Raw genomic sequence first — 13,802 nt, 5'->3', positions numbered from 1 at the left:
CACACACTGGTACAGAAATTCTCTATCCAGGCTTGTGGAAGGAGAGTGAAAATTCAAACAAACCCATTCCAACTCACACAACATGGCAAATTTTGGTTGAATACAGACTCTGCAAAAAACCTCAGGTGCTCAAGGTCATGTTCAAGTGGGGTGCTAGCAGTCAAATAAATCCACCTCTAGCAGCAGCACCACTACTGAAGGGAATCTTGGGGAAAACCTTTCCAGGTGCAGCTCTGAAAAGCTGCTACAGATTCCATGTGTGCAAGGAAGAGAAGATCCCAGCAGGAGCCCAGCACTGACACCACGGGTCACTTCATCAGCACCAGTAGAGAAGCTCCAGTGATTTATTTTCTGAGAGACTCCAACACAAAACACTTTTAAATTGAAGACTACACATCTAAACTCATAGATGAGCTACAACTGACAAATCCTCCCTATAAAAAAAAAAAAAAAAAAAAAAAAAAGACATAATTATTTTGCTGGTTTTATAGTGAAAAACACACTTTGAAGTGAAAGGAACTTTACACAAAATCTGGAGTAAAAACCATCATGGAACAGCACTCATGTACCCATTAACTAATAATACTTAAGATATTATTACTACTGAAAACTATGGAAATAAATCAATTAATGTTGTTGTAAACTAGGTAATCCTTAATTTGCAAGAAACAGAAAAAGGTAATTTTGCATCTATAAGGCCTGGGAGAGCAGCAAGTGAAACCACAAGTTTCACTTTTTTTTGCATTTCTGTTCCTGCTGGTTCTCCTGTGTGCCCACTCAGGCAACTTTGGGAATTTGATTTGGAATTAGTGATTCTGCATCATTCCATTGTACTTTTGCTCAATCCAGCTGCAGGGGAATTCTGTGCATTTGCCTTATATCCTCTATAAACACTTTTGCCTGGCAGCTGTCCTTCCAAAATTCAAAGCTTTAGCTGAAATCTGTTTACAGCTCTTCCCTTAGTAAGGAATATATAAATTGCAAGGAACTGATACAAAGCAAAAGACAAAACTGGTCAGGAAGAACTTTTGATGGACTGAAAATAAACATGAGTGAAAATGGACATGACATTTCTCACTCAGAGTGAACACCACAAAAATCAACCTGAAAAAAATGTGAAAAATGTTCAAAAGCTTAAAAAAGAAACTCCCCTAAGATTAATCCCACAGGAGATCCTCAGCATAGGGTGACTTTTACAGACATGAGGGGATGTCCACAGAATTATTTAAATGTGAAGAACCAGCCCTTGTGTAACCCACACCAAAGCTCATTTTACCTGCAGTGAGACAATTCTTGTAAAACCAGCCCCTGATCCTTCTGAGCAGCACTCCCTCTTCCCTCCCCAGCACAACATTTTTAGCTCCACAAAGCTAAAATTACCATTTTCATCATAATTTGAATACAAAAGCTGCCTTACCAAGTCCAGACTATAACACAGAAAGGTAATAAGCACCAAGGACACACTTGTGTGAAACAACTCAAGAAGGCAGGGGTGGAAATGTCCAAAATCCCCTTTTCCAAGGGATCCCAGCTGCCTCCACAGAGATCATCCCTCACATGCTGGGCTGACCTGCAGGAGCTGCACCAGCAGCAGAAAAACAGTGAACAATGTCAGATTTTGGAAGTTCTCCTTGCATGAATAACTTTGGGAGCAATATCTCTGCTGCTCTGGAGTGAGTGAATGCCAACAACTGCACTTCAGCCAAGATGCATTTGTTCCCATAGAATTCCAGAGAGAAAACTCCTATTGCCTGAGGAAAACCCATTTATTATCCAAAGGTTTGTATTTATGATCTGTTTCAAAGGAGCTCCTCCCTCCTTTCCTCCTATTCTCTCTCACCTTTTTCATAACCTCTGTCCTTCTTGTATTTTGCACAATGAGGTGGGAAATAACTATATGTGTGTCTGCTGACAGTCTCCTCTTCCAAATGGAAACAGCAACTAATATTTCTTGTGCCATGTGCCATTCTCCCCTGTCTATTCTCAAGAAAATGTTAGGAAATGAAAAGGATTATGTTGGTCCTTTAGATATTTATTTATGAATTGAACACTTTAAGTTGGAGTGGGGTTTTTTTTAAGAACATTCTAGAGCCTTGAAATGATACATTGAAGAGTAGAATTGCTGTAGGGGAAAAAAAAATATGTCCACACAAAAGGCATTACTACTGAACTCCTTTACTTCAGTCACACACAGAGCTCTCTACACTGACAGGTCTCAGGTATTCATGCTTTTATTGGCATCAACACTTAGGGGGGGTCAGTGGCAGAGTCACATGCAGGAGCATCCAGAAAAGCAGCACTTGAGAATCACGTGGGGCAGCTCACACAAAGTCAGCACAGTCAGAGAATCAAACCCACTGGGCCCAGCTGGCTCCATTCCTGCCCCAGCAGTGCACCACAGGCTGTGGTGTCCCTGCTCTGCCAGGGCCAGGGTGAGGTCACAGTGTCCACATGTGCTTCTTCAGCTCTGCAAATGCCCACCAAGCTTTGCCATCTGCATTATTCAGAGCTGCACACCTTCTGCTCCTGTCTCATTGATCAAGTCAGTCTTTGGACTGTAAAAAAATTACAAATAATGGATTTGCAGTTTTCTGCTTTACAACTCACTAGAACAAGAAACAATTGTTGACATGTACACAACTTTATTTTGAGGACACAGCAATCACAATGACAGAAACAGAACCATTATTTAATACTGTAAGCTCTCCTCTGGGAACTGACTTGCACACAGTTAGATCCAAAGCGTTTTGAAACAGTATCTTGGGGGAAAACACAGCAAACCTTAAATATATTAACTTCAAACTTTATGTGCTTATCTCCTCCTTTTGGTAGCTGGTGGCAGTTAAAGCTTTTCAAAGTCGTGGCCACTTGAATTCATTGCCTCAGGGTGCATCACCCTTCCCATGAATAGCACAGTACCTGTGGAGAGAGGAGAGGAGGAAGGGAGGGAAAGTGTCAGAACCAGGAGGAGAAGCTGGGGATTTTAGATGATGAACACCAACAATAACCTCTGGAGCAGTGCTGTGTGATTGTTACAGGAACAGATGTCTCAGAACTTGGTACAGGAAATGGCTCAAGGGCCCAGTTTGAAAACAACAAACCTGAGCACTGGGACTTGTCTGGAGAAGGGCAACCAACAAAGTTTTTTCAAAAGGTTTCCAACCTCAGATTTCTGGATTAGTAATAAGCTTTGAGGCTTTAGCTACAAGCTTCCAAGTTTAGTTGGCAACCCCTCTATCTACACACAACAAGCATTCTGCAATTTCAAGAACTGCCCCAAAGTCACCAAGTTTCACTCTGTTCTGATTTGAACTTTTCTATTTTGGGGAGATTTTTGGATATTGAATAGCAATAAAGGCCAGATACCCTCCTCCAGATATATTTTCTATATAATGTGTCTACAACAGTAAGAATATTTAATTTTATTATGGTTAAGAAACCCCTAAGAGTTGGTATGCTGCTTTGCTGGGCTGGAGTTTATTCTCTTCTCAGTGGCTCATTCAGTGCTGTGCTTGAATGAAGTCCCACAAGTGACTCTACCTAACCAGACCAAACATCACTGCCACTGAATGCTTTACTAAACACTGATCCTGTGGTGGGAGCACAAACACAGACCCATAAAACCTCTGTGGGTGCACAGCAATGTTTTATCATCCAGTCACATCCACATCATTACAGCAAATTACAAATATGAGACTCAGGAATTACTTAATCCTTGCCCTTTTTGCTGCTCTCATCCCTCACCTGCCACAGAGCACAGCAGAATTATTCCCAGCTGTAATGTCCCTCCATTATGCAAATCATTTGGTCCTGGGAACACATTTCCCTGCTCTGACTGCAGCCAAGCTCTCAGGCAGTGCAATGATAATGGATACTCAGGGCAGTAACACTCTGTTCTCACAACAGAAATGGTGAATTTTTCTTTTCTGTGAGTGTTTTTCAGGGTTATGTCAGATGTTGGTGTTTTATTTGGAGAAAGAGTCAGGGCCGTGGAAAAGGTGAGTCTTTCAATATTGTGTATTTTAAAACAAACAAAGGGAAATTCATAATACAAGCCCAGTGCATTGGTCAAAACATGCAATTTTCCTTTGACTGCTTGAGGATGTGCTGTGAAAAACTCAGAGAAATCTGCAATATTCTCACCTGTTCTTCTGTTTCTGACCAAAAAGAAGAAGGGGTGGTCCACTATGACTTGGGGGTAGAGCACTGCCATTCTGCTGATGGCAATCATTCCTAGAGAAAACAGAACACAGGCAACTTGTCAAACAGCTCTGCCCCTTCTGCTCCTCAGCAGAGACCTTTGTGCAGCCACTGGAGTCCCACACTCAACACCAAAAAACAGCAGGAAAATATTCACTGAAAAGGAAAGGGACCTGCAGAGTAATTGCCTATTCTGGCTTTGAGAATGTTTAACAATGTAGAGTGCTGCAATTTCCCAGGCTGAGGGAGCAGCATATAAATTTTCAGATCCAGAACCTTCAGAGGAGTTATGAGTCCTGCTCACTCCCAGAGGGAAGTGCACAGCATTAACCAGCACTGCTGACCTGTTTCACACAGTGCACAGCAAAGGGAACCCTTCATAACCAGGGGGTGTGCAAAAATTAAATAGGCTGATCCTGCAGTGGTTTGGGCTGGTGTTTTTAAACCATGCAGAGCTGAAGGTAAAATTCACTGTGAATCAGGGAGAATTTGGCCCTCTGTTATTTTTTATTTGGAGGTGTATGGATTTCTCCAGGATATTATTAATAATTCCTAGTGTTTCATTTACTTCTAAGTTTTCACTCCCCTGTTCATAAAGACTGAAGTACAGAGACAGCTGGGCACAATTCAGCCCAGACCTGGCAAGTAATTCTTCCTTTCCTCAAGGATTGGCAAAGTAGAGGCAACTAGAAATCACCTGATGATACTTTTGGGCAACAAATGTAATTTATTTTCATGTGACAATCATGTAAACCAAGAACCTGCCCCCAGCATTACCAGGGGACAGATCTGCTTGTGCATTCAGCACTTCCCACCTTGTGCCTCTGAATATCAGATTAATGAAATGCAGCTGCCACAACAACCCCATCTCCTTCTAACTCTCCTGGATCAAACACCTCTGACCATCTCAATTAGCAGGTGAAAAATGATGAATGCTCAAGTTCCATAAAGGAAACATAAATTGCAGTCTGTGCTCTCCTGACAATCAGAAAGAAAATAGAGATTTTTTTTTTTTTCCCCCACAGGATGCTCAAAATTCTTTGTAAAACATGTTACAAAAATGCCAACACTTCTGATTTGCAGAATTCTCTTCTGCAAGCAGCACACTTGCTATGCTGTGTCTCCATGCTGCTATTTAGCTTTCCTGGCTGTACAGCAAATCACTTGTAAAAAATTAATTAGCAGAGAATACCCAGACATTTGATTTAATTCTGTTTTTCAGTCAGGTACCTGAGGCAACAGCAGCTTCTGATCCTTCCTCATTAACTTCTAGAAATGCCTTGTGAAATGCCTTTGCAAGGTAAAGTTCCTTGTTATCTGCAGAGGAAAGGGGAACATATTTCAAGTGGCTCAACAATAAGATTGAAGCATTTAAAGAACCCACCCCAAACACTGCCCAAAACCAACACTATTATCCACCTCCTGCACCAGGCAGGGAAGGAGAAGAGCTTTCTTGTACTAAAACACCTTCTGCCAAATCCTTTTAACAGCACCATTTACCTCACTCAGATTTGTAGTGCTCTCCTCCACCATGGATATTTAAAGAGCTCAGGACTGCCCAGAGCCCAGTATAGCAGAGAGGGTAAAAACAGCCCTTGGACACAAGATTTTAAATACAATTAGTGGGAAAAATGATTATTACATTATAGGCAAATACTCAGACATAAAAAAATTCATTTCTGCACAAGGTGCAACATGGGAAAATTAGATCTGTTCTTTCTTCTATTATATTTACAAGAAGTTGGAGATAAATATTTATTACAAGAACCACCACAGAGATAGTTTTTTTCAGTCTTGTTTGTTTTGCATCCTCCCTTGTCAGTATTCTAGTTTCAGTCCCAGCCTGCTGCTGCTGAAGCAGGGACTGTTTCACTGGTTTTTGTGGGATGCTGAAGGATCAGCTCTATTGCAAAACTCACTAGCTGTAATGCCAGAGCCACGAGCAGCAGTTGGAAGAGTCTTTCCCCAGCAGATCTCATTTGCTGCTCTGTACACTCAGCACTGAATTAAACCTCCCAGTTCAGCTGATGCACTTCAATCACAGCAACAAAACCCCAAATCATCTCCTCTGGGACTGTGTGCAATAAAACACAGACAAGGCTGCTAAAACTGGCACCAGTTCCAGACTTCAGTCCCAAACACTCAGCAATGCTGTCCTGAAGGCTGGGATTGAGTTTCCACCCTGTTCCTTTAAAACATGGGACATGCAGCACCACTTGCCTTTAACATTAGGCAAGAATCTTAAACCTAAATACATTTTTATGTTAAATAACAAGGAAATGCCCACTTAGCCTAATCTCATATTTCTATCACTCCTTTATTACTGCAGCACTGAAACCTGATCCTGTGCTCTGTAATATTGACAGAAATATTCCACATTTTTGCTCCCAGTGCTTTATTTGGCATAGTCTGCTGGTGCTTTTGGAACTCCAAGGTGTATTCCTGCTGAGAAACAGCACCAGAAGATTGGTCTTCACTGATGGGCTCAGAGCCCCTAATTCTGAGAGTACAGACACTGCTAACATTTGCCATCAGGTACAAAAGATGTCTACCTGTAAATGCTTTCAGGAACTGAGTATTAAACCCAATATTTTATGTTGACAGGGACACAAAAAGTGCCACTGCAGATGAGACCAGCACACCCAGTTAGCCCAGCCCACTGCACCAATTCCAGCTATGGAACTGTTGCTTCAGAAGAAGGTACAAAAAGCCCATTTCATTCTTAGATGAAAACTGCAGCACAACTTACAAGAGAAAAATATCCTCTCACACAGCATGTGCTTTATTCCCTAACCCAAGTTTCTACACCTAGAGTGCCTTTATTCAATGTAGTACAGAGAGGTCTGATTGCTCTGGAGCAATTTCATTTTTTTCAGTCCTGCCAATCCCAAGGAACACCCAGCAAAGATCCCTGTGGTTAAGTTTTTCATGAGAGAAGCACTTCCCATTTGTTTTCCATTTGTTGCCTTTCACTTCATTGGATATCTTTGTCCTTGGATGATGAAAAGAGCAATTCCACATCCCAAATTACCTCCTCTAGATTCTTCTCTTTATATTGCCACTATCACATCCTTCTCATTCATCTCTCCCTGCAGTGAATGAATATTTTCCTGAGAAAGCATAATGCTGTCCCTGAGAGTTGAGCAGCCTTTCCTTTGATCCAGGCTGTGGCAGTCACATCCCTGGCTGCAATGCTCCCATCTCACAGCATCCCCTCAGGGGACCAGCTGGGGCTCACCTGAGCATCTCCCATCACTTCATTTCTCTCCAGGAGCTTCCCTGAATGTGGATTTCTGTAAGAACCAACCTGACTTGGTTGTGAACCTCTCAGGGAAGCCCCCTGGGGATGTGGAACCAAATTTTCAGCTTTGTGCAGGTCTGCTGACCCATGGGGAGTGGGAGGGAGCTGGAGCTGCCCCCCAAAGAACACGACTGCTGGCAGCACACTTCATCTGTCACTACTCCCCATATGTCTGCAAACTCCCACTCAGCTGCCAACTGGCTGCTCTGCAAGTCTCACTTTAAAAAAATATCTTGTGGGTTTACTGGCTCTTCTTGCTTAGGCTGCCCCAGAAAAATTACATGGATGTCAGTCAAGGCTTCCAAGAGTTATTTACTGGACTGATGCTCTTCTAACTATTTGTATTGTGAAAGGAAGTCACTGAGATCCCTTCACTGCTCACAGGTCACCTTGCATTAAATGCAGCTGCTTTTAAGGCTCTGTAAAACAGCCAGAAATATTATAATCATTTGAAGTTTTAGTATTGAAATTATTTCAATGCTAAGTCTTGAGTAGTGTTAAAACACTCAAGCAGCAAATTTATGTGATATGATAAAATCACAATAATAATGTCTCAAATAGCAGAAGCTGTTTCAAAATTATTTTGGACACCTGATGGAACCAGATGCAAGTAAATACTGTCAAAGTCTTTCCTGAAAGTGAGAGTCAGAATACAGGAGAGGTGACAGCCCAACAGGAATGTCCTCCTACTCACCTGCAGCAATTGTCAAAGAACTTAATTTCTGCAAGGGAGTAACACTTGAGAAGTGCACCTGGATTAACACTTTCTCTTTGCTTGCTCAGAATCCAGACATTCCAGAAGGCAAAGCTGGTCCTTCTGGTCCCATTTTTCAGATTGAGGGGAAACAGCAAAAAATTCTGAATATTGAAAAAAATATCCTGCAATTTGGTTTATATCCACAAAAGCCACACAGAATTTTGCTGAGCTCACCACTCTGCCTGCATCTGAAGACAGGATTAGGGTTGCTGCTGAAATTGCAGGAGACTTTCCTTGGCAGCCAGAAAAGGAGGAGAGGATTTTAAACCACATTTCACAAAAATCTCTTCAGATTTAATTTGATTTGTATCTTCCTAAATTAAGTGTCTAATTAAAGATTTTGTTGAAATATCTGCATTTAATGCCTCATGAAGTGCCAGATTTTCCAGAGGGCTGACCCTGAGATGCACAAAAAGCTTCCACTTCCCTGCTACCTGATGTCCCATTCAGGTGTCTGCAAAAGCTTTAAACAATTTTTCTTCATGACTTATTTTCCCTTCCTCCATCCATCTTTTAAATTATGAAAATCAGAAAGAAGGAAAATATTCTGTATTAAAATCACTTAAAACTTCATTCAGACAGCACCAACTGTGGGGTTCTCACTAAAGACATTACTTCAAAACCATTTTTTCATTCTTAATTTACAAATAACCTTTTCATGCCCAGGTGGAACAATCTATTTTCAGTGAAAAGCAGGAAAGTAAAACCCATGAATTTTCTCTATAGACTGCTCTATACTTAAATAACAAGTAAATCTTGAAATGGCAGAGCAGTTAATGCAGTCATGCAGAACGTGGTGTTTTGATTTTGTACAGTACAATTGTCAGAAATATAAAACTTTAAAATCATTAGTCACATGGATTGAGACAATTGAGACATAAGCATGTTCTTTCTGCCAACTTCTTGATAAATAGATGTCCTTGATATATAAATGAATTTTACATTGAAATAAATAAAAGCCAGGTGCTGCCTTTGTGGCTCCCTGTGCATTTTCCATTCTCCTTGGAGCTTTTTCTCAAGTAAATAATTTCCTATAAATAGACCAGAATTTAGTGGGAAGCTGACTTTTCTTTGAGCTAGCAGAGAAATTGAAGGTGCTTTTCTTCAGAAAAATGCTATTTCTTTGAAAAAGGGGTTTTCCCTTTATTTCTTCTCATTTTAGTTAAAGCCAGCTTTTCCCCAGTTTCACTGGAAAAGTGAAAGTGGCAAACCAGTAGAATAAGCTACATGATACACTATAAAGAATATTTCAAACAGCAAAAATGAAAGGATGTGAACACACAAACATTCCTCTGAGTGAGGGAGGAAGGTTTGTTTTCATGACCAGGGTTCTGGCTCAGGCTCACAGGAGGGACTGGCCCAGGGTCACTCACACAATGCAGAGTGGGATTGCACACCTGCCAAGGACCTGGATGGCTGGGGAGTAACAATGGAGCTAAAAACCCCAAAAACCACACAGGTGGCAGTGTGCCACCTCAATACAGAGAGGCTGGGGCTGCCCCATCCCTGGAGGTGACCAAGGCTGGCTGGACAGAGATTGGAATAATCCAGGACAGTAGAAGGTGTCCCTGCCCATGGCAGGGGGTGGAATGAGATGTTCTTTAAACTCTCTTCCAACCCAAACCACCCTGTGACTCTATGAACACCTTTAGGAGGTATTAAAAGCATAAATATCTCATTTCCACGTGGATTTTTAAAGGTATTGGATATTTTAACTTCTGTTGAATGCAGGTGGCATTTGTGACTAAATTGCTTTTATCTCCAAACTCTTCCTTCCTGTGCAGCTTCCAGGTATCTGGGGAGAGGAATTAATTGTGCACCAGCTTAATGCTCCTCCTGCTGGGAACAAAGGATTGGAGACACTGTGACCCCCCAGGGGTGTGAATCCCACCTGCCACTGCTCCAATGTGCATCTGCCTCTTGCAAGGATCACCCTTTGTCTCCATTCCTAATGAGACCCAGTTCTGAAACACTCAGAGGGAACTTTGCCAGGTGAAAAATGTATTTCCTCATCTACCTTGAGACACAAGACAAGAAGTCCTTACCAGACATGGCAGTGAGGTCAGCACTGCTGCTGAACAGCTCTGTAATTCCCAGACCTCTCCAGACATCCTTCAGATCAATTTCCTGTTCTACTGTGAACCTGGAGAATGGAAGAGAAAATTACAAAAAGCCAGATGTAAGCAGTACTTACTGTTATTAGAAGATTAAATTTTTCTAGGTGAAAACACCAAGATAAATAATGCAAAGTAGGAGATCCAGAGCTAGTGACACCTCCCAAAAATGCTTATAAACAAATGAGTTTACTCACAGCTGGATTTTTTCTAATATAGAAGCAATCAAAAATATGCTAATGGTATGTGCAGCCCCTGCCCATAAAACTGCAGTGCAAAATTATGCAGCAGCTAATAGAAATGCTTACTTTTTACACAAGAGGTTTTCTCTAAAACCTGAATTTAATTGTGCAGATACTAGAACAGAATATCAAATGAGGCAAAGGACAGCAGAACTTCCCAGAGAGCTGCTGGCAAAGGAGGAGTAAGAAAGATATTCCATTTTTACTTTGATAGTGTAAGAAAGAGCAGCTGTGAATATGAATATAAAGCATTTCTGATTCAGCTTCTAATTCGTGTGGTGGCACAATTGTAATTGGGTTTTGATTGTGAGTAAAGAGCAGGGAAAACAAATAGTTGTTATTGTCAATGCACTGAGTGTAACCTGGCAAAAGCCCTGTTCTAGGCTGGGTTAGTGTGCTGGAAGGACAAACTGAGATCTACCCTGAGGGCAAAATTTTGGGTAACCTGGGATAGTGGAAAACAAGGAAAAGCTTGTTCCATTTACAGACTGGTTTTCAAACATTGTAAAAGCTATGCCTGGTGTCAGTAAGACAAAAAAGACTTTTATGTGTGGCCAGAAGGAGACTGGACAGCTGGAGAAACAGAGAAATATGGCAAAAAAAATAACAGTAATGGCAGTTCCAACCAGAAAATACCAGATGTCTACAGACAAACACATGAGGGTGACTGTAGCTGCCTGCTGGGGTGAGTTCTGGGTGCTCTGGAGAATGAGGAAATAAATTATTATAAATTACACAAAGCTGCTCTGGCTTCTGCAGCCACTGAGTCAGACACAGCCACAGCTCAGCCCTTGGTGACAGGGCAAAGAAGTGCTAGAACCAAACAAATGTGCTCCTGTGAAATCTCCTTTTTTGGGATTCAGCTCCCAGCTCCATGGAAGAACAACATGTTCTCATCAGGTGAAAGTCTGGCCCAGAGATGTGGGCAGGGCACAGCTGATGAGGAGCTGACATGTCCAACATCTTGGCATGCACCAGCCTTGGCAACCTGAAGAGACATCAAACAGAACTGGGCAAGAGCCAAGTGCATCTTCCTCACTCACACAAACCTGAAAAAAAATCCAGTACATAATCTACTTTCATAATGAACTTAAAAACGCCACTAGAAGCCAAAAATTTGGGGTAGAATGGATATCATCCAGAATTATCATTATCCAGAAAAGAATTTTAGGACTTAAAATAGGATGTGGAGATAGCTCAGGCCTGATAAATCACTGGTGGCATCAGCAGTGCTCATGTGCACTGTCCAGGCATGCATGGAATAAAAACACAGGAAATGATTCTTGTGGTTTTATTGCCTTGGAAGCTCTCAAAAGAATCAGAAGAGACCAAGAGAAATTCAAGTACTGAAGAAGCTTCTCGTGGTGTTCTGGCAGATTTTGCATCAGTTACTGTGGTAACAAGGCTACAAGTTGCTCATTCAATCAAATTTCCCTGACCTTTAGGCTCCAAAACTAAAATCACTTCTACTCTCACAACACACTGGTAAAACATGTTCAGATCTACTTTAGAGACTTTGGTAAAAATTAATTGAGACTTGATTCCCAAAGCTAGAGTTAGTACAGTCCAGTCCAGAGGTCCTGTCTGTGCCCATCCAAGAAGTCCACACAAAATTAACTCAGAAATATTTCCTTCTACATTATACTTACATTAAAACGTTTTGAAAACCACTTCCAACTGTATCTACTTCACAGAGAATGCAAATGAATGTTAAAATGCATTTGATAAAAATTTCAGTGCTGTCTGTTTCCCTTTTTGGTTTTTATTTCACCCCAATATTAAATGCATGGAGCTCTCAACACCTTTTAGGTAGGAGCCAGTAAGAAATACCAGCAGCAAGTCTGCATGGAAAGCAAAGCTGAAGGTAAAAAATAAGAAAAGTAACTGCAAAAAAGCATCTTTTTCCAACTGCAGAGTATCAGAGCAAGGCAGAAATGGAAATCAGGTGGGTTTAAGTCTCTGGACCATTAGGCAGCAAACACACATCTGCTCAATGCAATGTGACCCTGTGGCACAGGATGCTCCTGCACACTTGGGAGAGGTCTGGGGAAAAGATAAACCTGGAAAGGCTCACTGGACGTGGATCTGAGGGAAGGGGAGCAAACAGAGTGGTTACAATGCCAAAGAATGCCTGGGGGAAGGACAGCAGCAGTCACTGCAGGCAGAGGCTCCATCCCTGCCCAGAAGCTCTGGGAAGGCAAATCCTGAGCAGGAGGATGAGTGAAGGGCTGCCCAGCATCTACAGAGATCAGTTCCTGCCTTTTATGACCAACAAAACAGACCAAAAACCACATCAGCTGGACAAATATCAAATGCTGCCTTTAAGAAAACAAACCTAGATACTTCCCTTCCTGGAGTTTTGTCTTGTGGTAAAACCCCACTCCAAGCAGATCTCCCCTCCTTCCTCACATGCTCTGAAAAGCAGTGAGAGTTACAGAGCAATTATTAATGAGATCTCCAATATTTAAGCTGACATCAGAAGCAGCCTTTTCTCCAAAGTTACAGAGCAGCTTCCACACCCTGAAATTTAATTTCAGGCTCTGCAGTTTGACATAAACATTCAGCAGGAGTTACCCCCAGTCAGATTTGGATTTCTGTGCACTGCTTACAGGCAGTGAGGATGGTGTTCAAAATCAAAGCTGACAACCTAGAGCACAGGACTGACATTCCATCTCACTGCCCAGACTTTGGGAATGCTGATACCATCCCTGACACTTGGTTATTTGCACTGCTTGTTGCACATAATGAGCCAGATGGTCATTTTTGATTTCTCTTTTAGGTGCTCCTCATGCTAAAAATACTCTGAAAAACTGATTTAAATACTTCAGTATCAAAAATTGTGGAATAGTAGCAAGTGAGAGCTTTTAAAACCACAAAGGGAAATCTGAGAAACAGACACTGAAGAGAAGATTAGGTTGAGAAACCAGCAATTCTCTGGAGATCTTAGCAGAGAATCAGGACATTTTAATGAAATTTAAAACTTGCACAAGCATTAGAATAAAATGATGCATTTATGCTACTGACATTCTGTAGTTATGCATTAACACCCCACATCAGGCTATCTTTCTTCTATTTTAGAGCCTTTTTAGACAGAAAAAAAGGATGTGTTCATCTTCTATGGTGTCATACAACCCTTAAAACACTGAGTTCTCTGTGATTTTCAGATTTAGATTTTTAGATGCTCAGGA

The 13,802-nt window shown here is 41.5% G+C and overlaps 1 protein-coding gene across 3 annotated transcripts in view; it reads right to left on the bottom strand.

The window, feature by feature from the left end:
* Positions 1-2,213: 2,213 nt before the first annotated feature.
* The window catches only part of SERPINI1 (serpin family I member 1), a 44,289-nt gene continuing 32,700 nt past the window's right edge, over positions 2,214-13,802 (bottom strand). For all 3 annotated transcript variants that reach the window (XM_056499313.1, XM_056499314.1, XM_056499315.1), the window contains exons 6-9: positions 10,304-10,401; positions 5,431-5,517; positions 4,144-4,233; positions 2,214-2,919 (exon numbers count right to left, since the gene is read on the bottom strand). In XM_056499313.1, the coding sequence (XP_056355288.1) occupies positions 2,843-2,919; positions 4,144-4,233; positions 5,431-5,517; positions 10,304-10,401 (352 nt within the window). In that variant the 3' untranslated portion in view covers positions 2,214-2,842. The remainder of the gene's footprint in view (positions 2,920-4,143; positions 4,234-5,430; positions 5,518-10,303; positions 10,402-13,802) is intronic.

This window comes from Oenanthe melanoleuca, chromosome 9, assembly GCF_029582105.1.
Source record: "Oenanthe melanoleuca isolate GR-GAL-2019-014 chromosome 9, OMel1.0, whole genome shotgun sequence".
NCBI lineage: Eukaryota > Metazoa > Chordata > Aves > Passeriformes > Muscicapidae > Oenanthe > Oenanthe melanoleuca.
The sequence above is the reverse complement of the archived record's forward strand: the minus strand, read 5'-3'. Positions and strand labels throughout refer to the sequence as shown.